The sequence below is a fragment of the Leopardus geoffroyi genome, chromosome A3 (genome assembly GCF_018350155.1).
Source record: "Leopardus geoffroyi isolate Oge1 chromosome A3, O.geoffroyi_Oge1_pat1.0, whole genome shotgun sequence".
Taxonomy (NCBI): domain Eukaryota; kingdom Metazoa; phylum Chordata; class Mammalia; order Carnivora; family Felidae; genus Leopardus; species Leopardus geoffroyi.
In genome coordinates, this window is record NC_059336.1 from 24,319,505 (window position 1) to 24,344,719 (window position 25,215).

Below are 25,215 nucleotides of genomic sequence, written 5' to 3' on the forward strand. Positions count from 1 at the left end.
GAGTTTGAGCCCCATAATGGGCCTAGAGCCTACTTAAAAATAAACAAATAAATAAATGTTTTTTTTTTTAAGTGAAAAAAACATACTACAAAGTTAACAGTAATCAAAACAGTGTGGTACTGACATGAGGCTGGACATAATTGGAATAGAATTGAAAGTCTAGAAATAAACCTATATATCTAAGAATCAATTGATTCTTTTAATTTTTATTTTTTTGTTTTTGGAGAAAGAGAGAATGAGCAGGGAAGGGGACAGAGGGAAAGAGAGAATCTTAAATAGGGCCCATGCTCAGTGTAGAGCCTGATGCGGGGCTTGATCCCAAGACCCTGGGATATGACCTGAGCTGAAATCAAGAGTTGGATGCTCGGGGCACCTGGGTGTCTCAGTCGGTTGAGCTTCCGACTTCGGCTCAGGTCATGATCGCACAGTCTGTGAGTTTGAGCCCCGCGTAGGGCTCTGTGCTGACAGCTCGGAGCCTGGAGCCTGCTTTGGATTCTGTGTCTCCCTCTCTCTCTGCCCCTGCCCTGCTCATGCTCTGTCTCTCTCTGTCTCAAAAATAAATAAAAACATTTTAAAAAATTAGAAAAAAAAAAAAGAATTGGATGCTCAACTGACTGAGCCACCCAGGTGGCCCTATGATCAACTAAATTTTTGACAAGTGTGCCAAGATCATTCAATGGACAAAGAATAATCTTTTCAACAAACAGTGCTAGTGCAATTGAATATCCACATGCAAAAGAATGAAGTTTGACCTTTACCCCATGTCACATACAAATAGTAACTCACAGTGGATCAAAGACCTAAATATAAAAGCAAAAAACAGACAAGTCTTAGAAACATATGAGTAAATCCTGATGACTTGGATTTGGCCATGATTCTTAGATATGACACCAAAAGCACAAGCAACAAAAGAAAAAAATAGATACATTGAAATGCATCAAAATTAAGAACTTTTGAGCATCAAAGGATAGTACCAAGAGAGTGAAAAGACAACCCCCAAAATGAGAGAAATATTTGCAATCATAGATCTGTAAAGGTCTAGTCCACAGAATATATAAAGCACACTTCCAGTTCAACAACCCAGTGAAAAGTTGGGCAAAGAACTTGACCAGACATTTCTCTAAGGAAGATATTCAAATGGCCAATAAGTTCATGATAAGATGTTCAATATAAGTCACTAGGGAAATTCAGATCAAAACCACAATGAAATACCACTTCATGCTCACTAGGTTGGCTATAATTATAATATTTTTAAAATCATTTTTTAAAAAGGAAGTAAGTGTTGGTGAGGATATGGAGAAATTGGAACCTTCATATTTTACTAGTGAGAATGTAAAGGTGCAGCTGCTGTGGAAAACAGTGTGGCATTTCTTTAATAATTAGAATTACCATATGACCCAGCAATTCCACTCCCAGATATATGCCCCAAAGAATTGAAAACAGGTGTTCAAACAAAAATTTGTGCATGAATGTTCATAGCAGCATTATTCACAAAAGGCAAAAGGTGAAAACAACCCAAATGTCCAGCAATGGATGAATAGGTAAGACAAATGTGGTATATTCATAGGATGGAATATTATTCAGCCATAAAAAGGAATGAAATCTGATACATGCTACAACATGAATGAACCTTGAAAACATGCTGAGTAAAAGAAGCCAAACACAAAAGGTCACATATTGTGACCAATATTTATATGAAATACCCAGAATAGGCAAATCTATAGAAATGGAAGGCAAATTAGGGGTTGCTTAAGGTTAGGGGAATGGGGCCTTGGGAAGAGGACAATATCTAAATGGTACAGATTTTCTTTCTGAGGTGATATAAATATTCTAAAAATTGACTGTGGTGATGGTTGCATCTGTGACTATACTAAAAAGCATTGAATTGTATGCTTTAAATGAGCGAATTGTTTGGTATGTGAATTATATCTCAATAAAACAGTTTTTAAAAAACATGATTTGGCAATATACACTAGGGCTGAAAATGTAAATTCTATGACCCAGCAATCCTAGTCCTAGGTATATATCCTGCAGAAAATTGTACACATGTTCATCCAAATTGTACACATGTATAAGAATATTCAGAGTAGTACTTAAAAAAAAATTGACCTGAAGTAGAATTTCACCACCAGTAGAATGGATAAATTGTGATATACTCAAATAATAAAATGAAAGGGACAGCAATGAAAAGGACAAACCCCAACCATAGTCAATAATATAGATGAATCTCAAAAACATAAAATTGAACATAAGAAACCAGACTCAAAAGAGTATACTCTATATGATTTCATTTATATAAAGTTTAACACCTGGCATGCCTCATCTGTGGAATTAGGTATTGGTTTACTGTTTACACTCAGAGGCATGGGTAATGATTAGAAAGGGAGCTTTTGTGGAGCTGGTAATGTTCTACTTGTTGATTTAGGTGTTGGGTAGACAAGTGTTGTTCATTTGGTGAAAATGCATCAGGATTTACACTTATGACTTGTGTATTTTTATGTTTTTATGTTATACTCTAATAATTTCAGAATACTTTTAAAAATAGGTTTTTAAGTCCTAAGAATATTTCTCTCTTTTTGGTCACTTCTTGATACTCTTTGATTTTTTTCAATTGTGTAGTTATCACTCTATTTCTATTTTCAATGTTTTTTTCCTAATAGCAAGCCATTGCTTGCCCATATCAAGCCTTTATGCAAAGTAGAAGTGACTCCTCTTCAAGGGACCTTTATTTCTGGTTGTCTGAAATTGTTGAGCTGATTTTGTAGTAACAAGGCACTTTACTGCCATCTACTGGTAAATTATCACAATAAAGTTATAAATTACAGTGTTAACCAGTGGCCAGCACCCACTTAGATGTGATGTCCTCTTGCAAGACACAACTTGCTCAACTGAATGTGGTAACGTTGTTTGGCACTGTTGTGACGAACCCTGCAGACAGTAGAATGTTGACATTCTCTAGGTGGTTTTGTTCTTTTTATTCCTGTTTGATATTGTTCTTAAAGACGTGGTTGAAGTATTCACTGCGAAAGCTTAAGCCACTTGGACTAAAATGTGAAAGCAAAAGTTCAATAAATGCTAATCAATCTGTTCATATCAAAGAACCATTGATTTGCTCTTGCTTTACCCAAGTCTGAATCCAGAACAATCCTGGATGTTATAGGATTGCTTTTCTTGCTCAAAACATTCTGTGAAACAGTCTTGCATCCTCTCCAGAGGCCTCTGAATCTGGAACTTGTTGAAGCTATCATAAGTCCTAGGTAGTCTTCAAAACATTTTATATCTACTAATTCATTTAATCATCGACTCCTCATCTATAAGGTGCCCTTATTATCTGCATCTTACAGATGAGGCAACTGAAGTACAAAAAAGTTAATTTATATTACAAGTTGTGATATTATAAAAATACCTTCTTTGAGGAGCTTATGGTCTATTAGGGACACAAAACAAAATAAAAATGCCATGTAAGGCTTAAGAAACAAAGGAGAAAATACTTTGGACCCTGTTGGAAAAGACATTTTACTCCTTTTGGTCCCAGTTTCCTCATCTGTATAACAAGAAGGTTGAATTTTCCCAAGGTCACATAGCTAATAAATGCCAGCTGATTTTGTAGTAACAAGTATTGGGTATTTTGGTTTCAGAGCCCAAACTTGTGATCACTGTGCTATACTTAGTGCCAGTTCATGGCCTGTTTCTGTCCCTTTGCTAACTACCTGTGGGCAACAAATACTTATGTTGCCCATGCTTCTATTTTCACCTGCAGGATAGGTAGGTGCCCAAGTGGGTCTCTGGATCCTACCTCCCTGAATACTTGCTAACCTCAGGAAAACTTAGAACCTTCAGTTTAAGGACATGGAAAACAAGGTAAAAATGAGGATAGTGGCTCAGATTCTGGAATGTGTTTTTTTTTTTTTTTTGATTGTGGTAAAATACATAACGATTTTCACCATTTTAAATTATTTTTAAGTGTACAGCTCTGTGGCATTAGGTACACTCATTGTTGTGCAACCATCACCATCATCCATCTCCAGAACTCTTTCATCTTCCCCAACTGAAACTCTGTACCCATTAAACAGTAACTCTCCATTTCCCTTTTCTGCTAGCCCTGGGCAATTCTACTTTCTTTCTTAATTTTTTAAGTTTGTTTGTTTGTTTGTTTGTTTAATTTGAGAGAGGGAGACAGAGACAGAGACAGATAGAGCATGCAAACAGGGGAGGGGCAGAGAGAGGGAATCCCAAGCAGGCTCCACACTGAGTGCATGGACCCCATATAGGGCTTGAACCCACAAACCTCAAGATCATGACCTGACCCAAATCAAGAGTCAGACATTTAATCAACTGAGCCACCCAGGCATCTCTGCACATTTTTAAATTGGATTTTTGTTGATGTTGTTGTTGAGTTTCTGGAATCTTTCAGAACTTTCTTACCTCTAGAAATTGTTCTAAGACTTGGAGGTTTGTGGATGATGTCATCTCAGCCTCTGGGCTGGCTTCTGGTGGGAACTTTTACTAGTTTCTTTCAGATTAATTCATTAATCAAGTAATGAATTGTATCATTATACAAGGAGTCACTCTTTGGCTGTGTCAGATTTCTAGGCTAACATAAAAGAATATATGCATATATGTTTGTATGAAGTTTAAGAACTGTCAAAGTGGCTCTAAGTTGCTAGATGTCAAAATAGTGGTGTCTCTGGAAGAGCAAGTATTGACTGGGAGGGGACATAGAGGAGGAGACAAAAGGGAACTTTCTGGGTTGATAGTTCTGTAACTTGATCTGGGTGGTGGTAACATGAGAACACAGGTAAACATTTATTATACTTAAGATGTTTGCATTTTGCTGTACGTAAATTATACCTCACTTTGTAAAAGTTAGAAGAAAAAGCTTTAAAAAAAATTTTTCCCCAGGATCTTATAAGACCTTCTGCTGTTAATTTCATAGGCTCAATGACCTGAGGTGCCTCCTTGTGGCCATCTGTGGTTCTCTTTATTTTTCTTTGTCTTCTTGGTCCCCACACCTAGCGCCGTATTCGGTATTCACAAACACAATAGATATTTATTAAGCACCTCCTCTGTGCCTAGCACTGTGCTATATGCTAAGGTAAACAAGATGGATAAGGTCCCCTCCTTATGGAGTCTACAGTCTAGTGGTGAAGACAAGGAATATATAACCTAGTGCATCCTTATTGAGGACAAATAAGAGAATCTGTCTGGGGAGTGGTCAGGGAAGGAGTCCTTGAGGTTGTGATGTTTGAGATGGGAGCTGAAGAGTCATGAATTATCTAAGCAACTAGAGCATTTCAGGCAGAGGAATCAGCATGTTCAAGGGTCCTGAGTAGGAAGGAAGTACAATGTATGAAGAAGATCACTGTAATTACAGCCCAGAGAGAGAATAATAAGGCCCTAAGATAAGTCTGGAGATGGGGCAAAGGCAGGCGACAGTGAAGACACCTATTTGGCCTTTAGCTTAAGAGCAATGTGGGCCATCAAATAGTTGTTTGTTTTTTAATTTCTTAAAAAAAATATTTATTTTTGAGAGAGAGAGAGAGCACAAGCAGGTTAGGGTCAGAGAGAGGGGGGACAGAGGATCCAAAGCAGGCTCTGCACCGACAGCAGTGAGCCAGATGCAGGGCTTGAACCCACAAACCATGAGATTATGACCCAAGCTGAAGTCAGACACTCAACCCACTGAGCCACCCAAGTGCCCCTCAAATAGTTTTAAATAGGGGAGAGACATGATAAAATTTCACTTAGAAACATTACTCTGACAGGAGAGTGGTTCATTGAAGGTGAACCAGGGAGGATGTGAAAAGGCCTTAGATGACTACTGCACCAATCCAAGCATACAGTGTGTGCTCAATGGAATGAAAGTACTCCTGACTCCTATTCTTAGATGAAACCAGTATGTCTGACCAATATGCAATCAATTTACAATCCACTGGATCATCTTCTATCTTCTGTGATGCTCACGACAGACTCTTTAACTCCCATTTTACAGATGAGGAAGTTGAGGTTACAGGCAAAGAAAGTTACATAACTATCAAGTGTGAAAAACAGATCTGAATCCAGGCCTTTATGACAGACATCAAGTCCAGTGCTGGGAGGCCTCTCTACATTTGGGGAGAGGGGAGGAGCCACATTCCCTTGCACCTAATGAGCTTGCAAGGATGATGGTGATGGGAAAAAAGTAGAGAGGGGCTTACAGGCAAATTAATAATTAAGGCTAAAGATTATCTTTATCACCGTTAATGTTATTAAACACTATGTGTCAGGCACTGTGCCAAGTGCTTTTCATGTCTTCTCTCATTTCCTCTTTGCAAGCACTATTATTATCCCCATATTTCAGATATGTAAACTGAGGCTTGGAAAGTTGACTTGCCCAAGGGCACTAGGGCCAGAGGGCTCCTATAGGGCTGTACACTGACTCCAAAGTGGAGGCAAAAGTCACTGACGATATTACAGCGCCAGGAGACAGAGAATCACCCAACCCATGCACTAAGCTCTGCACCCAAGTGAGCGGGCGCGCGCTCCGCCTCGCGCTCTCGGGGACGTTTGGCCACGTGATCAGGGCCCGCCCCCGCCCGCCCCGCCCCCTCCCGCGCTCCCACCCTCTCTCCCTCCCTCCCCCTCCCTCCCCGGCCCGGTCCGGCCCATCCCCCTCCCCGCCGGCTCCCTGAGGCCCTTGCCGGGTCGGGCTGCGGGCGGCCGGGCGCCGACGGCCGGACAGACGGACGCACGCGAGGACGGACGGACGGACAGACGGAGGGCGGCGGGCACGCACGGCCCGGGCCGGTGCTCCGAGGCCCGCCCGGGAGGGCTGGGGCCGCGCTCAGGTGAGGTGACGGCGACGCGGGCCCGTAAGGGGTGGGCCCGCCGGGCGTCTGGGGTCCCGGCCCCGCTGGCTCCGCGGGAAGGAGGCGCCGCCCGGGCCCGGCGCGGGAAAATGGCGCCGGCCGGCAGTGGAAGACGGCTCCTGTGCGGGCCCGGCCCGGAGCCGCCCCGCCCGCGGCGCTCGTGTCCCCGTCGCCATGTTGGGGAGCGGGCCCCGGGCCTGCGGGCGGGGGTGCTGGAGAGAGCGGGGGCCGGCCGGGGTTGGGGAGGGTGCGAGACGCGGGGTCTGGGGCGCTGAGGGAGTGCAGGGCCGGCCGGGGTCTGCACAGGGTGGCGCTCCAGGCCCGAGGAACTGGCGGGAGCCGAACGTGGGGTCGTGGCCGGGGTCGAGGAGAAGAGACACTGAGTCCAAACGGAACTGGATCGTGGTCCGTGGGGCTGGAGGCCAGGACTGGAGTTGGGTTAGGCTATTCGTGTTCAGGACCCCAGGACCGGTAGGACCCAGAGGGGCGTGGGGTCCGAGCTCAGGCTGTCAGAGCAGGGACAGTTCTTTGTGGAGGGCGGGGGTGGAGTGTTGATTAGGAATATTAGAAATGGGGGCCCTTTGGAGGCCGGTGCGACTATCAGACCGGGACAGTTCTCAGAGTCGCGGGTGCGAATTGCAAGTCCATATGACTCCCAAGAGACTGAGGACATATGTTCTCCTAGCATATTCTACTCCCAATTGGGGACAGCAACAGAAAATAGGAAGACTTTTATGAGGAAGAGGGAAAAGAGAGACTGAGGTTTGGGTGCAGGAGCTGGTCAGCAAATGGGGTGCCCAGCGTGGAGCTGGTTGGCAAGAAGAAAGAGCCTCCATCAACTTAATGGAGTTTGTGTCTTTAAAAGGAGGGACCGGGCTGTTTGTGGGTGGTGACCCAAGGTGTCTTCCCTGGAAGAGGACAGCCCACTGTTTTAAGAGCAGGGTCACCTGGGGAGGTCATCAGAAAGGCCTTGAGACCAGTAAGAATGGTGAAGAAAAATCCGTGTGTAGAAACTACAAGGGTCTTAGAGATCATGTAACAATTTCGAGTCATGTAATGATTTTAGCTGAGACCTAGAAAGGTAAAGTTGACTCCTCCAGATCTTACAGGTTCCTGGAAGAGGAGGTCTGCTGCCTCCTTATTCAACAGACTGGCTTAAAGGAATTTGTTAGCTGTGAGAAAAGTGTTAAGAAGGCAAGCTCAGCAGCATGTATCGAAGAACTGTTAATGGGTTTTGTTTTGATAGTTTGTCAGTACAAAGACTGAAAGGGGATACAAAGAAGGATAGGTAACCAGCTATTTGATAATTTCTAGCCCACCTCCATTTGTGCAAAGAAGTTATCTTCAGGACCCTTTTGACTTTGAACTTGGAGTTTTAAGAGATGCTCCTTCTGTTCTAGGTGTTTATTATGTAGGAGAGGGACATAGAAAGCCTAAAAAGATAACAGTGAACAATCATGTACACCCTAGATCTGTATCATGATCAAACTTCAATTAAAGTTTGATCATGATAGAGAGGAATTCAAAGTTCATATGGGTTATGGAAGAGTTCTGTCATGCAAATTTCATGCACATCTATCATGAGATAGTAGACCCAGGGCTCCCATAAAATCAAAAAGGTTATGAAGATGTTTATAGTGGTAAGATTTTCTATGTTCAGTGAGTGTACACAATACATACATACAGTATCAAGATTAATTTATTCCGAGTCTTTCTAATGCATAAAGACCTAACTAGTGGGCATCTAGGGAAGCTGCTCAGAATAATAATAACCCCTCTCAAAATAATAGTTTTAATTGCATTAAACAAAATACACTGGATTATAGAGAAAGCCATTATATTGAAATACCAAAATATACAAATTATAAAATAGTATGGATATACTTTATCAATACATTAAGAAATCAGATCTAGTGACAGGTCTGATAATTACAAATTTTAAACATGATGAGCATAAATAATACTTTAAGATATCAGCAACAATTGTAATATGATGTAAAGGTATCTGTGATAACTGTGACAGAGTGACAGATACTGCTAATACTAGTGTGTTGCCTACAATTCATTTTTGAAGAAAATTGTAACTTTCAATTAGAAGTTAGTGAAAATAAGGAAGTAATTTTTCTTTTTCTCCCTATCCAAGTTCACAGACCCCTCTGAATTCTACCTGTGAATCCCATCTATGAACCCCAGGTTAAGAAACCCTTCCCCTACCACCAAGCATGTCTTCCATTCAGCAGACAATTACTGTGCACTAAGACACGTCAAGCATTATTATGCTAGGCTCTGAGGATTGAAAGGTCTTTAAAGCAGGATCTTTTCCTTTCAGATATTCAGTCTCGTGAGAGAAATGAACATACAAACAATGCTATTTCAGGATGGTGAATGCCAAAGAAGTATCAAAAGTAAAAACACAAGAGGTGGGCACATTTCGGTTCTAAGAATCAGGGAAGGTTTTGTGAAGGGAGATACCTGAGATGTGTCCTGAAAGGTGGAGAAGTTTGCCAGATGGAGAGTTGGAGAGAAGAGCTTTCTATGTAAGGCATGCACTTTCAGGGAATACAATTGAATGTGGCTGAAGCACAGTATGTGTGTGGATCAAGGGGTTAAAGATGAGATGGAAATGTTGTTTGGTTGTCCTGCTTGTAAAGGACTTTATTAAAGGACTGAATCTTTAGCTGATAGGGTGGCATTCAACATTTCCAAGGAGGAGAATGTATGATTAGGATTAATTTTTAGGAGATAAGTGGATGGAGAGTGGACTGGAGAGCAGGGAAGAAGTAATGAGGGCCTAGTTAAGGCAGAGGCAGTCAGCTTTGAGCAAAGTTAGAATTTTTAGGTGTTGATAATATTGCACATGGTAAGAGAGAAGGAATATTTTAGATTGAGATGGTGGCTGTCAAGTTAAGGGATGAAAGGAAAATGAAGTGAGAATTGTCACAGGTAATAAGGGAGATGATTTTTGGGGATAGAATAACAGACTTCTGGAAACCATTGCAAAGCTGGCAAGTGTGGTACAGTTTTTGTTTAAAGAAATCAAAGGTAAGTGTCAGCAGACATAAGAAGCAGGGAAAGTATTCCTAGAGTGTAGGAAAACCACAACTGTCTACATCAGGGGTCAGGAAACTATGGTCAGTGTCAAATCTGGTAGAGTTACTCATTTACATATTGTCTTTGGCTGCTTTCACTCTACCAAAGGCAAAGTTGAGTAGTTTTACAGAGAATATATAGTTTTCAAAGCTGAAAATATTTATTGTCTGTCTCTTTACCAAAGATGCTTGCCAATCTCTGATCAGTGTCTGAAGATCGGATGTTCAACTTCTGGTTTGTCATTTCTAGTTCTTATATAATGGAGAATAACCATTTTGACTTTGTCCTTCCGGCTGGGTCACCCATGCTCTGTATATCTGCAGTATGACATAGACCCCTGAATATTTTATATCAGTCAGTGATGCCAAGGTCTGTTCTGGGGTCTGCTGTGTGGCAAATATGGTAGTAACAGGTTTTCACAACTCAGACCGTGCTTGTTTTGGCATATTCTCATTGGGTTGTCTTTTTAGAAAGATTTCTTTATATTTTCTGATTAGTAATCCTTTGTTGGTTACGTGTATCATAGAGATCATTTCCCAGTTGCTCATCTTTAAAATTTTTTTTTTAATGTTTGTTGTTGAGAGAGAGAGTGTGAGCAGGGGAGAGGCAGAGAGAGAGAGAGAGAGAGAGAGAGAGAGAGAGAGAGAATCTGAAACAGGTTCTAGGCTCTGAGCTGTCAGCACAGAGCCCAACATGGGGCTCAAACAGCGAGATCATGACCTGAGCTGAAGTCAGATGCTTAACCGACTGAGCCACTCAGATGCCCCATAAATCTCTCTCTCTCTTTTGTTAAAAGAGGTTCTGAATTTTAATAAAGTCAAATTTATCAATCTTCCTGCAAGATTTTGAAATTATTCTTTATATTATCTTCTTGAATCTTCACTGTTTTTCCTTTGATGTTTAGATCTCTAATCTATCTGGAATTGACTCTTGTGTGTGATGTGAGGTAGGGTCCAGTTTGATTTTTTTTTTTTTCCTATGTATAACCAATTATCCCAGCATCAATTAAAAACAAAAAGTGTTTTTAATGTTTTAATTTATTTTTGAGACAAAGAGAGCACGAGTGGGAGAGGGGTCTAGAGAGCCAGAGACACAGAATTCCAAGCAGGCTCCAGGCTCTGAGCTGTCACCACAGAGCCCAACGACGCAGGGCTCGAACTTATGAGCTGTGGGGTCATGACCTGAGCCAAAGTTGGACACTTAACCAACTGAGCCACCCAGGCGGCCCCAGCACCATATTTAAAAAAATTTTTTTTTAATGTTTATTTATTTTGAGAGAGAGAGAGACACGGAGTGTGAATGAGAAGGGGCAGACACAGAATCCAGAGTAGGCTCTAGGCTCTGAACTGTCAGCACAGAGCCCAACATGGGGCTGAAACTCACGAACTGTGAAATCATGGTGTGAGCCAAAGTCAGATGCTTTACTGACTGAGGTGTCCCCCACCCCACCATTTATTGAAGGGCACTTTGTTTTCAAATTGTGTGCTCTTTTGGTGGAGTCTGTCTGAGGTCCTAATTCCAACTGTGCTGCTTGCTAATTGTGTGATGTTGGACAAGTTGGGTAACCTCTTTGTGCCTCCGTTTCCTCAGCTATTTATTTATTTATGTATGTATGTATGTATGTATGTATATATGTATGTATTTAGCCCAACGTGGGACTTGAACTCATCACTGCAAGATCCGAGTCTCATGCTGTACCTACTGAGCCAGCCAGACACCCAACATTTTCTCAGCTTTTAAAATAAGGATAATAGGGGCATCTGGGTGGCTCAGTTGGTTAAGTGGCCGACTTCAGCTCAGGTCATGATCTCACGGCTCGTGAGTTTGAGCCTTGCATTGGGCTCTGTGCTGACAGCTCAGAGCCTGGAGCCTGCTTTGGATTCTGTGTCTCCCTCTCTCTGTGTTCCTCCCCCGCTCTCACTCTGTCTCTCTCTCTCAAAAATAAATAAAGATTTAAAAAAATGTTTAAAAAAATAAGTAAAATAAAATAGAATAAGGATAATAGTATTTATCTCATAGGATTGTGAAGATTAAGTGGGTTAGTTCATGTAACGTGGAACAGTATGGCACCTAGAAAATGCTCAATAATGTTAGCTGTTACTTAGCATTCTTGTTCATTTCTGATGTGTAGCACCTGGCACAGAGTAGGGGTTTAATGTACTCAACTGAGTTGTCTGTCTTAACTTGGTTTTCAGGTCAAGACAGAATGGTTGAGAGGTAGGCTGAATCTCAACAGGAAATGCTTCCAGTTGCTGCTTAGTTTTAGCTGCTGCCTCAGACTGTCTGCTGGGAAGGAGCTCCTCTCAGCCCATCACTTCTTTTGCAGAGAACTTCTGTAACAGAGGATGCAAACCAGCAGCCTGTGGTTGGATTTGACCTGCAGACAGACATGTTTTGTTTGGCTAAAATTTACACAGATTTCTGACTTTGTGACTTTCCTTGAAATTTTGAAAGATCTGTTAACACAAACTCCTATTCTCTCATAGCAACACAGTGAAAGCTAAAGCTTTTAGGTGTGATGTGTGTTTCCTTGTGCTCTGTGGTCCTCACTGCTTTCTTGCTTTGCTCATTTACTTTTATTGCCCTGTAGGCATTTGATTTTCTGGTTCTTACTTCACTGAGGTTTTAAATATTCTCTCTCCTAAACCAATAATTGATATGTTGGGATGAGGGTTGGGATGGCCAGAAATTGACAGATGAGTTTGTGGGCAGGTAAAAACCAAAGTCTGTTTATAAGGATGAATCATTTTTGATCAAAATGAATAAAATGATAAGTGAAATTAAAAAATGAGGTGAAATTAATTTCAAATTGCTGAATATTTATGCATCTATTGTGCACTGGGTATATTAGAAATTACCACATTTGTGGTAGCAAAAAAACTGGCCAGCTTTATGAAACATTGCAGAAGAGATCTTTTTAATTGTGATGTGGAGCTGTTTTCCAAGAGAGTGTTGAATGAAAGAGAGGAAAAACAGGAATTCATTCATTTGCCAAACATTTATTGAGCCCTACCCTGTATATTAGGCTAGAACTCTGCAAGATACAAAGATAATTCTAGTCAGAGTTTAAGTGTCCTGTGGAGTATAGGTAATGTGTTACGAAGCTGCGATATCAAAGAATGGTACCTGAAAGAGGTAGCCTTTGAGTGGAGCTGCCAAGAATAGTAAGGATCTTTTTGGGTTTTTTTTATTTTTTATTTTCAATGTTTGTTTATTTTTGAGAGAGAGAGTATGCGCGTGCACAAGCAGAGGAGGGGCAGAGAAAGACCGAGACAGAGAATCCGAAGCAGGCTCCTTGCTGTGAGTGCAAAGCCTGACATGGGGCTGAAACCCATAAACTGAACCATGAGATTGTGACCTGAGCTAAAGTCTGGCACTCAACCAACTGAGCCAGCCAGGTGCCCCAAGAATGGTTAGGATCCTAATACTTGGAGACGAGACCGATTTTCCAGGCTGAATGAAAGCATGAGTGTGGAGATGTGTGTTTAGGAGTTAGTAAAGAGTCCAGTTTGGCTGGAGAACAGGATCGTTACAGGGCTGTTGTTGGAGTTCAGTCTGGAAATGGAGATTGAACAACAATAGCAATAATAATAGCAGTAGTAGGTCACATTTTTTGCTTGCATACTGTTTGCCAGATAACTTGCCGAGCATTTAATAAGTAGTATTTCTTTTAATCCTCACAACAACTCTGTGAGATAGGCATTATTTTTTATGGCTTTTTAAAAATAAACTGAGGAAAAGAACTAACAATTGATGGAGAAAGAATTTGAGTCTAATTCCCAGTCCTGTGTTAGTCCCTGTATAGTATATATACAGCTTAATCAGGGAAGGCTTTGAATCCTTTTCAGTTTCTGGCTGGGAAGTTTGGACTTGATTAACTAAGTAATAGGGAGTCATCAAAAGTTTTTAGCTATATGGTGACATAATGAAACCTGCACAGTAGGAAAGTAAGCCTGGTAGTGAAGTATAGGAACAGCATGGGGAGAAAGGAGAAATACTGACAGCCAGTTTACTCTCCACCTCCTCACTAGATTCAGGGCTTCTTCATATCTGGCCCTGTGTCTGTCCTCCCCTTCCTTCAGCTCCACTGCCTACCTATTGTGTTGTCTCACAGATTTATTTTTAAAAATGTAACCTTTCCCTACCTCACCTTATTCTAAAAAGGACTTGAGGTGGCTGTCTAGGAACTCAATAAGCATTTGCTGAGTTAATTAATAAATGACCAGAGGTATAGGTAGGTGTGTATATAAAGGGACTATGACTTTGTTGGACAGAGTAATGCAGCTCTAGAATTTGGTGATAAGCTATATTTTATGTATAAACCCTATAAAGCAAAAGCCTGGAACCACATCTTCTTTAACTTGTGAATGATTATATTCTGTGTCAGATAGAATATTAACGCTCAGTTAATATTAACTATATCAGTTAAAAAGCTAAACTTATAGAAACAGAGAGAATGGTGGTTGCCAAGGGATGGGGTAGGGGAAATGGGAATATGTTGGTCAAAGCATAGAGACTTCCAGCTGTAAGATGAGTAAATTCTGAGGACCTAGAGTACATCACGGTGACTATAGTTAACAATAATGTATTGTATACTTGAAAGTTGCAGAAAGAGTAGATTAGATCTTAAATGTTTTTGCCACACACCAAAAAAAAAAAAAAAAAAAAGTGTGTGAGGTGATGGATGTATTAACTAACCTTATTGTGGTAATCATTTTGCAGTATATATGCGTATCCATCTCATTGTACATTTTATTTATTTATTTTTTAATGTTTATATTTTGAGAGGGGCGGGGAGGGAGAGAGGATGAGCAGGGGAAGGGCAGAGAGACGGAGACAGAATCTGAAGCAGGCTTCAGGCTGTGAGCTGTCAGAACAGAGCCCAACTTGGGACTCAAACTCACAAGCTGTGAGATCATGACCTGAGCTGAAGTAGGCTGCTTGACCGACTGAGCCAGCCAGGCGCCCCTCATTGTACATTTTAAACTAACACAATGCTGTATGTTGATTATATCTCAGTAAAGCTGGGGGGAAAGATCTTTGTCAGCTAATAATATTAATGATCACCAAATTCAGAGGGCATTCATACTTTAAATATTTAGGTTTGTATTTACCATTGACTAGCTACAACCACCGCCTCCCCAACACATACAAAGAGGCAACAAAAGTTCCCGCTAACTCTTACCTTTACCAATATTGAACCTGTTGAATATTAGTTCCATAGTACCATTTATGTATATTTTCTAAAGACCAGACAGCAGCAGTTTCTCACAGGAAGAAATAGTTGCAAATTTGTGAATCAGATTCTTATTTTGGATTTTACAGACGGAAATTGTTCATTAGGTTAAGTCCCTTGCCGTAAATTTAAATATTATATGAAAGTAAGGCTGTGTCCCTTCTATAAAATACAGACTTAAAAAGTTCAAACACTTAGAGAAATCAAAGATGTTGTGGTTAACCACCAAATGCTGGTACAGGGGAGAAGAGTTTTAGGTAAACCAACATCTGACTAGACATAATAAGAGACAGATCAATAGACCTAAATAATGGATTTGTTAAATAAGTATTCTTTCCCATTGTAGATATTAACTAACAGCAGTATATGCATATACACGTAAGCACATATCAGTATGAATTATAATGCTATAACTGGTATAAATTCAAATCTAGTAATGCTTCATAAAAGAAAATGAGCCTTCAACTGAGTTCTTTTAGATTGCGTTCAACTGTTCAGTGCATGTGGAGATGACTCATTCAGAAGCATCATGATCAAAACAATTAAGTGTGGAAGAAAATGTGATTATGATAGTATATGTTGACTGCCTACCAGTGTTGAGAAGTATATCCAGTTAATGAGTAATTAGTTTCTGCCTTCCAGGAAACTAATTCATCTGAGAACGTGATATGAACATAAATAAAAAGGTGGGGGGAGCATAAATGTTTTAAACGAGACTGTAAGTGCTGTGGAAATTCAGGAGAGAGCACCACTACCACTTGGAGAATCAGGGAAGACTTCATGGAAAAGGTGGTATATTAATTTTCTAGGGCTGCTGTAACAGACTACCACAAACTGGGTGACTTAAAACAACAACAATTTATTCTCTTAAAATTCTTTATTCTAGAACCTGAATTCAAGGTGTCAGCAGGGACATGTTCTCTCTGAGGCTTACAGTAGAATCTTTCCTTGCCTTTTTCTGGCTTGCATCAATTCTTAGTATTTCTTGATTTGCAGCTACATCACTTCAGTCTCTGTCTTTGTTGCCACATGGTGTTCTCCCTGTGTATCTCTCTGTGTCCAAATTTCTCTCTTATAAAGACACCAGTCATATTGGATTAAGGGCCTACACCCTACTCCAATATGACCTCATGTATACTAGTTACATCTGCAGTGACCCTATTTCCAAATCTACATTCTGGGATACTGGGGGTTAGAACTTTAATGTATCTTTTTGTGGGACACAGTTCAACCCGTAACAGATGGCATGATACAGAGGTATTAAATTAAAATTTATTAAATAAATAGAAGGGTAAGATTGCAGTGAGTTAAGGAGAGAAGAACCAAGTGCATGATGGACATAGGGAAGCATAAGGAATATTTAGAAAATGAAATAGTGAGAAGTCTGTTTTGCTGGTGTGTTGAGGAGCTATGGGGAGATGAAGCCAGAGTAGTTGGTTGAGCCCTAGCTGCCAGATCTAGGAAGGACATTCAGATGTTGAGTGGGTAGTGTGTGGGAACAGGATGGAACTGCAGAATTTTGAAATGGTGGGTAACTGATTCAAGCTTTGGATAGGTAATTCAAGCTTTAGGGAGATTTTGTGATCAAGTGATCATGGATAAGTAGACACCCTGAAGAAAAACAGATGGTCGATGATTTAACACACCCAGCCTTCCTCATTTGCCCAGGACAGTCAGGTAATTCCTCTTTTGTAAAAAACAGCAATAACAGAAACACCACAACAAACTTTGAGGGTTTTATTAGCCTCTTGCTCAGCCATCTGTGGACACTGAGATACATCAGCTTTTTAGGATCTCTGTTCAGAAGCCTGACCATGGATTTCAGTATTAATAATCATGTCACTATTTTCTTTCAAACTTTTCTTCAAAATCACCTCTTTTCTGTCCTTTTTTTTTTTTTTATCTTTTGATTTTTCTCAAAACTCTCTTTGGTTTTCCATCTTTTTTAAACATCTGACTAATGGAAAGAATTGAGTAAAATTATGTACTGTCCAAGACAATGATACACTTTTTTTCTGTGTCCTTTTAATGATAGTTTTGGTGACTTTTGTCCACAGTAGGACTTTATTCATATTGTAAATGCATTCAAGCTGTAGTCAACAGTAGAGCTCAGGTGCTTTTCCTTATTTGTCTCCAGGTAGTTCTTCCTGATTGTGTATTTGCATTGTTCATATAATCTCGTAAGAGCCTATGTCCCCATGAAGTTCTAAAAATTGTGTTTAAATATTACAAACACATAACTTTGTGCTCATTAGCATATATGCAGTCTTTGTAAATTTAATTCTTACAGTTTTTAAAAATTTTTTTTTAATGTTTATTTATTTTTGAGAGAGAGAGGGGGGGAGAGAGGGAGAGAGAATGAGTGGGGAGGGGCAGAGAGAGAGGGAGACACAGAATCCAAAGCAGGCTCCAGGCTCTGAGCTGTCAGCACAGAGCCTGACACGGAGCTTGAACCCACAGACTGCGAGATTATGACCTGAGTTGAAGTCGGACACTCAACCTACTGAGCCACCCAGGCGCCCCATAATTCTTATAGTTTTTAATAGTCTTTTTATTTGGCAATATATTGAGGTACTTTTCACATGTCTATATAGTTATTTTTAATGGATACATAATAACCAAAATTTAAATACTCTCTGTTTATTTGGGTGAGTTCCAGTTTGTTTTTATTTTTGGTTTGTAATTCTCATTTATATTTCTATAACATCTTACTATAAAACTTTTTCCCCCAATTTTATTTTAGAATATATTCTCTAAAATGATTCAGTTTGGTCTAAGGATCATCACTTTTTAGCCATTTTGTCAGCTTATTCTTTAGAATAACTACCAGTTTATATTGATACTAGCCATTAGTTGTTGTTGGATTTTATAAATTTTTTCTTCTAGTATAATAGTGGTACCTCACAGTTTGTTGGGTTTTAAGATACTTTAAATGTTTTCTTATGAAAAATTTCAAACATACAGATAAAACCCCTGAATTAGTAGAATAAACACCCTTATACCTACCACCTATGTTCAACATGTAGCCATATGCTCAATGGTATACTTATTATGTTAAACTTTTAAAAATAAAGACATCATCAAACTATGCCTTTAAACATTTTAGCATGCATCTCTTACAAGTACATTCTTCGCATACAGTACCTTTATCACACCTAACAAATTATCAATAATTCCTTAATGTTATCTAACATTAAGTCTGTATTTGTTTCCCTCCTTGTCTCCAAAACGACTTTTTATAGCTGACTTGTTCAAAGGACCATGCACTATATTTGCATCTATTTATGTAGATGTAGTATTTTACAAATCTGGAATAGTTGCCATTCCTTGTCTGCTTCCTCACCTCTTGTTTTTTTTGTTTTGTTTTGTTCGTGGCATTGATTTGTTGACACCAGAGCAGTTTTGTTTAATGTAAATCCACATTCTGGATTTATCTGATTGTTTTCTTTGTGACATTTATTCCTTATATTTCCCTAAACTGTAAGGTTTAAAGACCAGATCTGAGCTGAACATTTTGGCAAAAATACCTAAATATTCCTCACAAGGCATCATATTACAAGCTACACAAATGTCTAGTTGTCCCATTGTTGATGATAACTTTGATCAGAGGTTTAAGGTTGTGACTTCCATATCTCTCGATTATGAAATTGCCCTTTTTCTTCTGTGACTAGCGAATATATTTTTTACTTTTATCAATGATGGGTATTTTTTTTAACTTCTTTGAGTTAGTTTTCTTTATCATTTGACCATTTGTTCCATGTAGATTTGGTATTATCCTTTTAAGTTTGTACTGTGTATTTAAAAATTGTATTCAGTATAACAAATAATGCATTGTTATGATAGATAAATTTCAAGTTTCAAATATAGCTGAAATCCAATATAACCAAAAAAAAGATACAGATTTCAAATATATAATAGGGGGCATTTGTTTGACAAGATTTTGTGATGAGTCATGTTTCCTTTTTAAAAAAAAACATTCCAAGCAGACAAATCTAAAAAACATAAACTCTTGAATCAAAAATTTCTTTTATTTTTCTTTTTGAAATGGAGGTAAATCTCAAATTTATAAAAGTTGGATTTACATTTGTTCTTCCATACCCACCCAAAAAGCACCCAGAATTTATTTCTTATTCTGTGAGTGTTTCATTTGGTGGTCTTTTTTATACACCCATTTTTATCAATTTTAAATTGTTATTCCTTTTCCTATTACAGATATTTTTCTTAATTCTTTCCTGTTATGAATTATACTCAAATAGGATTTTCCTTTCAAACCACAACTTTTTAAATGCCCAACATGGCATTTTCTCTCTTAGTAAGATTATCATGATGCCATACACATTATTCTACAAATTCTGTTTATTTTTTTACTTTTTAGGATATACATTTAATTCTATGTCATTAAACAGATATCAAATTCACTTTTTTCTAGCTGCATAATATTTCATTTATGCAGGTTTCTGAAGTGTCATCAGGTTGTTTCTGATTTTATTTTCCCCATCACAAACTGTGAACATCCTTATGCATACATCTTTAAGAAATGGAGCTTTTACTTCTGTAGGATAAATCCCAAACATGGGCTAAAAGATAAGCTTATTTCAGTATTATGAACTTCCAGGTTATTTTCCATAAAGGTTGTTGCATTTCTTATTCTCACTGGCACTGGATATTAGGTATCTTTTTAGTCTTTGCCAGTCAGCTGGGTGAAAAGAGTTTTCTTATTTTTATTTTCATTTCCCTGACCATTAGTACATTGTATACATTCATTGGACATTTGTATTCCATATTCTACAGATTCCCTTTACCAATTCTTTACTTATTTTTCTCTTGGGTTGTTAATTTTTTACTTTTTAATCAATTTGCTGGCACTTTTATGTATTTAGAATATTAACCCTTTTTGTCACATGGTGCAATTATCCCAGTCTATCAGTTGGCTTTTGACTTTGTGGTTTCTTTTGACACATAGACTATTTTAATTTTTACCTGTTCATGTCTGTCAGACTTTTTCTTTAATTACTCCTGGATTCATGTCTTGCTCATCACTACCCCACTAATGAATTTTTATTTTATTTCTATATGTTTTTTAATTTAAAAAAAATTTTTTAAGTTTATTTATTTAGAGAGAGAGAGAGCACAAGTGGGGGAGGAAGAGAGAAGGAGAGGGAGAGAATCCCAAGCAGGCTCCATGCTGTCAGCACAGAGCCCAATGTGGCTACTTTGAATGCTATACCTGTGATTGGAAATATTAGTAATAGTGTATTCACCTACAGTTCTGTCTATAGGTTTGCTAAGTGATTATATCTGGGTCATCAGTAATGATGAAATGGTAACTACAGAATTTAAAAGCTGATCTTAGGATTTCAGTGTTTGATTTTAAATGTGACAGTTTGGGGCACCTGGGGGGCTTGGTCGGTTGAGCGTCCGGCTTCGACTCAGGTCATGATCTCACACTCGTGGGTTCGAGCCCCGTGTTGGGCTCTGTGCTGACAGCTCAGATCCTGGAGCCTGCTTTGGATACTCTGTCTCCCTCTCTCTCTGCCTCTTCCCCGCACGCACTGTGTGTGTGTGTGTGTGTGTGTGTGTGTGTGTGCGTGCGTGTGTGTGTGTCTCTTTCTCTCAAAATAAATGAACATAATAATAAAAAAATAAATAAATAAATAAAAGTAACAATTTGAGGGGTGCCTGGGTGGCTCAGTTGGTTAAGCATCTGGCTTTGGCTCAGGACATGATCTCAAAATTAGTGGGTTTGAGCCCTGCATCAGGTTCTGTGCTGATAGCTCAGAGCCAGCTTGCTTCAGATTCTATCTCTCCCTCCCGCCTCTACCTCTCCCCCACTTGCACTCTGACTCTCTCTCTCTCAAAAATAAACAAACATTAAAAAAAATATAGTGACAATTTGCAGAGCATAAAACAAACAAAAAAAAACGAAGAAAAGAAAGAAAAAAGTTTGACAACACGCAACACTCCCATTATGAATGTAAGACCATAGAGGAGAAGAAACACTGGTAGACTCTTTAAAAAAAAAAAAAAAAAAAAATTTTAACATTTATTTATTATTGAGAGACAGAGAGAGACAGCATGAACATGGGAGGGGCAGAGAGAGGGTGAGACACAGAATCCAAAGCAAGCTCCAGGCTGTCAGCACAGAGCCCGACGTGGGGCTCGAACACAGAAACTGAGAGATCATGACCTGAGCCGAAGTCGGACGCTTAACTGACTGAGCCACCCCAGTGGCCCAACACTGGTAGACTCTTAGATTGATTGCTTAAGGACTTCTGTAACTTAGAGCCCAGATCTTCTGATTTAATTCTATTGGAAACTTAATAGAGGAAAAAAAAGCCATGGTTCTTTAAAGTCGTCTTCCGTCTTATGGCAAGACTACATTCGTTATTATTATTACAACATACTTTTCTAGTGCTTTTACAATGAACTTTTTTGTAAGGAAGTGTCCCATATGAAATGAAAGACTTTCCTATTTCTCACTAAGAAGCTTCAAATTATTCACTCAGGCCTCAATTTTTCCATCAGGATATTGGACTAGATGATTGTCAAGGGCTCTCTAGTTCATACGCTAAGATTCTCATCAAGTAATTTTTAGAGAATTTTTTAGTAGTTCCTGTATTGTAGGATTTGATCAACTTTTCAATGTCATTTGTATTTTAGAGCATGGATTAAAAGACTAGTACTCTAAACCTGTGTTATTTTTTGCCTACAGCTTTATTAGGCCTAAAAGGACACAGTGGTATTCATTGTTAGAACATGATATAGAAAGTAGTTTTTCTCTAAATTTTACATTATCCACCTATCATGGCATCTAACAATATGGGGAGAATCTCTTTGAGCCTCTGACTTATTTTGTTGGTTTATATTGTGCTCAATTAACTTAACTATATTTGTGTTAGAATGAGTTCTAGGAATCTCAAATTTCATATTTCACAGATTTATCTTTTGCTTCTTATATTACACTGTCAGAATTGAAGTTTAAAAATTAATGTTAATATTCCCTAATCTCTTAAGTTGTCTATTATGCCTACTAGGAGCAAACCAGTTGTTGCTACAGTATTGAAATGCCAGTCTCTTTGACAGGCATTTTGTGGATCCTTTCAGGGTACTAAGTTTTTATGATTTGAGGTGCCTCATTTATGCAGTAGATAGTGTGTCAGTCTCATAAATTTCTATGATTTGACTGGAGGTTTGCATAAATTTTCCCATGGGAGCCCTGGACTTAGAAACAGGAAGCATGTAAAAGTTTTATAACAGATTCACGAGGTATGGGGAGGATGGGATTGGATCTTTAGTTATGCCAAGGCAAATGTTTTTTGACAGTTCACATTTAACTGTTTATTCAGAGACTTTTTAAATGCCTAATAAATTATCCTGAAACATTTAGGTCTGTGTGGTTAACAGGCCAACTTAATTTTAAGTACTATAAGTATAATATCCAGATTTAGGTATTCATAAAAATGTTCTTTAAATTTCTCATTATACAGAATTTTTGTTTCTTCTTTTTTTTTTTTTAAATTTTTTTTTTTTCAACGTTTATTTATTTTTGGGACAGAGGGAGACAGAGCATGAACGGGGGAGGGGCAGAGAGAGAGGGAGACACAGAATCGGAAACAGGCTCCAGGCTCTAAGCCATCAGCCCAGAGCCCAACATGGGGCTCGAACTCACGGACCGCGAGATCGTGACCTGGCTGAAGTCGGACGCTTAACCGACTGCGCCACCCAGGCGCCCCTGGAATTTTTGTTTCTTCTATAGTAACTTTGGGAGCAAGAAAATACCTACCTTACCTGGTACATAGTAAGCGGTTGCTAAAGGATAGTTGAATAAATGCATCCCTTGGAAGTATTCAAATTATAGATTAGAAATTATGAGGGACTTCTCTACACATATTTTCTATTTAAAAAAATAACTCATGGGGGAACCTGGCTGGCTCAGTTGGTAGAGTGTGCAACTCATGATCTCGAGGTTGTGAGGTTGAGCCCTGCGTTGGGTATAGAGATTACTTAAAAATAAAAAGAAAAAAAAAAAAGGAAATAACTCATGGTCTGTAAGTTTGAAATGATTTCAAAATATTAAGTTAAAAAAACTCATGCAAAAGAGTCTCTTGGTAAAGTATTGAGGGTGTTATTACTAGCCATCTTTGAGAAGGAAGGGTCTTGCACCTAGACAACAAATCTGGAAGATTTATATTTGGCACAAGCTGAAGATATGCTTGTGTTTATGAGGCAGAATCCAGAAGAAGTCTAGAATTTTTATTTTACAGAGCTGTTTATTTATTTAATTGAAGTATAGTTGACACACAATGTGATATTAGTTTCAGGTGTACAGCACAGTGATTTGACAGCTCTATATGCTGTGCCATGTTTACCACAAGTGTAGTAGCCATCTGTCACCATAAAACTCTGTTACAATACCATTGACTATATTCCTTATGGTGTACCTTTCATCTCCATGACTTATTCATTCCATAACTGGAAACCTGTACCTCCCACTCCCCTTCACCCATTTTGCCCACCCGTCCCACCCCCATTACAAAGCTATTTAAAACATTCAAATAGAGATATTCATTGGTTAAAGTGAAAGCATGTAGAATAATAATTAAATTTCTTGGTAAATAGTCCTTGAGTTTTCTTAAACCTGGAAGGAGCTCAAGATCCTGTTCAGCTTTAGATTAGTGATCCATCTTCTCATTTTATAGTTTAGAAATCTTAGGTCCAGAGAGATTATATCCTGCCAGTCATACAAGGGAAGGTTACTACTAGAATTTGAGGCACACTTACCCTGATGCTTAGCCCAGCCCTCTTTCCATTCTGTCACCCTGGGTTTCACTATCATAAAATAATGCTAATGTCTTTTCTCAAGCTATACCTAGTTAATTTTACTAGTAATCATTTGACATTTGTATTGAAAATATTATTAAAAATGGATTCTGCAGTTAGGAAATCATTGCATGGGCATTAGGCTTTATTTAATTTCCTTATGTGGATAATGCAGCACCTGTGATGGTGCACAAGTTGTGAACCAGGACGTCTGTATTTTCCATTTTTTTGTTTCCTTGTTTGGTTTTGCATTGTCACTTTTTTTTAATATTTATTTATTTTTGAGAGAGAGAGTGTGAAGAGGGGGAGGGACAAAGAGAAAGGGGGACAGAGGATCCAAAGCGGGCTCTGCACTGACAGCAGCAAGCCTGACTGTGGGGCCAAACTCACAGACTACAAAGATCATGACCTGAGCTGAAGTCGGATGCTTGGACACTTGACCAACTGAGCCACCCAGGCACCCCTGCATTGTTATTTGTAATAAAAATTTTTCATAGTGTAAGTAAGAGAATAATGTTAAATTAAAAAGTATATTATTATCAGAACATTTACAGTTTTACAACAAAGAGTAGGAAAGTGACAAGAAAGACTAAGTGTGTAGCTAACTACATGCAAGATCTTGGGCAAATCATGTAACCTTTGTGGGACTGTTTCTGCTACTTACCTCATTAGAATCCTTCAAGGGTTCTGCCCAGTACAGATGTATCTGTTCTTAATATTTGTTAACTCAAGTATAGCACACACAATGCAAAGTGCACAAATCATAAGGATAATGAATTGTAAAATGAACACGCTTGCACAACCACTACTGATGTATTTTGAAAAAGCTTTCTTAATTATTATGAAAGCTTTCCTTTAAAAAAAAAAAAAACACTGGATTTGAGACTATAGGTAATCTCATGTGTTTTTTTTAATTTAATTTTTTATTTTTTAAAATTTACATCCAAATTAGTTAGCATGTAGTGAAATAATGATTTCAGGAGTAGATTCCTTAATGCTTCTTACCCATTTAGCCCATTCCCCCCTCCCACAACCCCTCCAGTAACCCTGTTTGTTCTCCATATTTATGAGTCTCTTCTGTTTTGTCCCCTCCCTGTTTTTGTATTTTTGTTTCCCTTCCCATATGTTTATCTGTTTTGTCTCTTAAAGTCCTCATATGAGTGAAGTCATATGATTTTTGTCTTTCTCTGACTAATTTCACTTAGCGTAATACCATGCAGT

The 25,215-nt window shown here is 38.9% G+C and overlaps 2 protein-coding genes across 12 annotated transcripts in view; one reads left to right on the top strand and one right to left on the bottom strand.

The window, feature by feature from the left end:
• Nucleotides 1–782: 782 nt before the first annotated feature.
• Nucleotides 783–10,181, bottom strand: LOC123579816 (vegetative cell wall protein gp1-like). The gene is made up of 4 exons (XM_045443827.1): nucleotides 10,131–10,181; nucleotides 8,168–8,281; nucleotides 6,681–7,292; nucleotides 783–800 (listed from the first exon to the last, which is right to left on the bottom strand). Exons 1-4 carry the CDS (start codon nucleotides 10,179–10,181, stop codon nucleotides 783–785), a joined length of 795 nt encoding a protein of 264 aa, XP_045299783.1.
• Nucleotides 6,588–25,215, top strand: part of NCOA6 (nuclear receptor coactivator 6) — a 109,275-nt gene continuing 90,647 nt past the window's right edge. For 7 of the 11 annotated variants that reach the window (XM_045443657.1, XM_045443660.1, XM_045443669.1 and 4 more), the window contains exon 1: nucleotides 6,588–6,827. The gene's annotated coding sequence lies outside the window, so the exon portion shown is untranslated. The remainder of the gene's footprint in view (nucleotides 6,828–25,215) is intronic. The other 4 variants (XM_045443659.1, XM_045443658.1, XM_045443661.1 and 1 more) reach the window with 1 other exon arrangement.

Bases quoted from the DNA above. Each gene is read 5' to 3' on its own strand.
- LOC123579816 (XM_045443827.1), bottom strand. From the start codon at position 10,181: ATGACAAACCAGAAGTTGAACATCCGATCTTCAGACACTGATCAGAGA. The intron at 8,282-10,130 runs GCAAGCATCTTT...TTATCTTTTTAG, and splicing joins CAGACACTGATCAGAGATTG to GCTTTCTATGTCCCTCTCCT. The intron at 7,293-8,167 runs GTGGGCTAGAAA...GAACACGAATAG, and splicing joins ACTTCTTTGCACAAATGGAG to CCTAACCCAACTCCAGTCCT.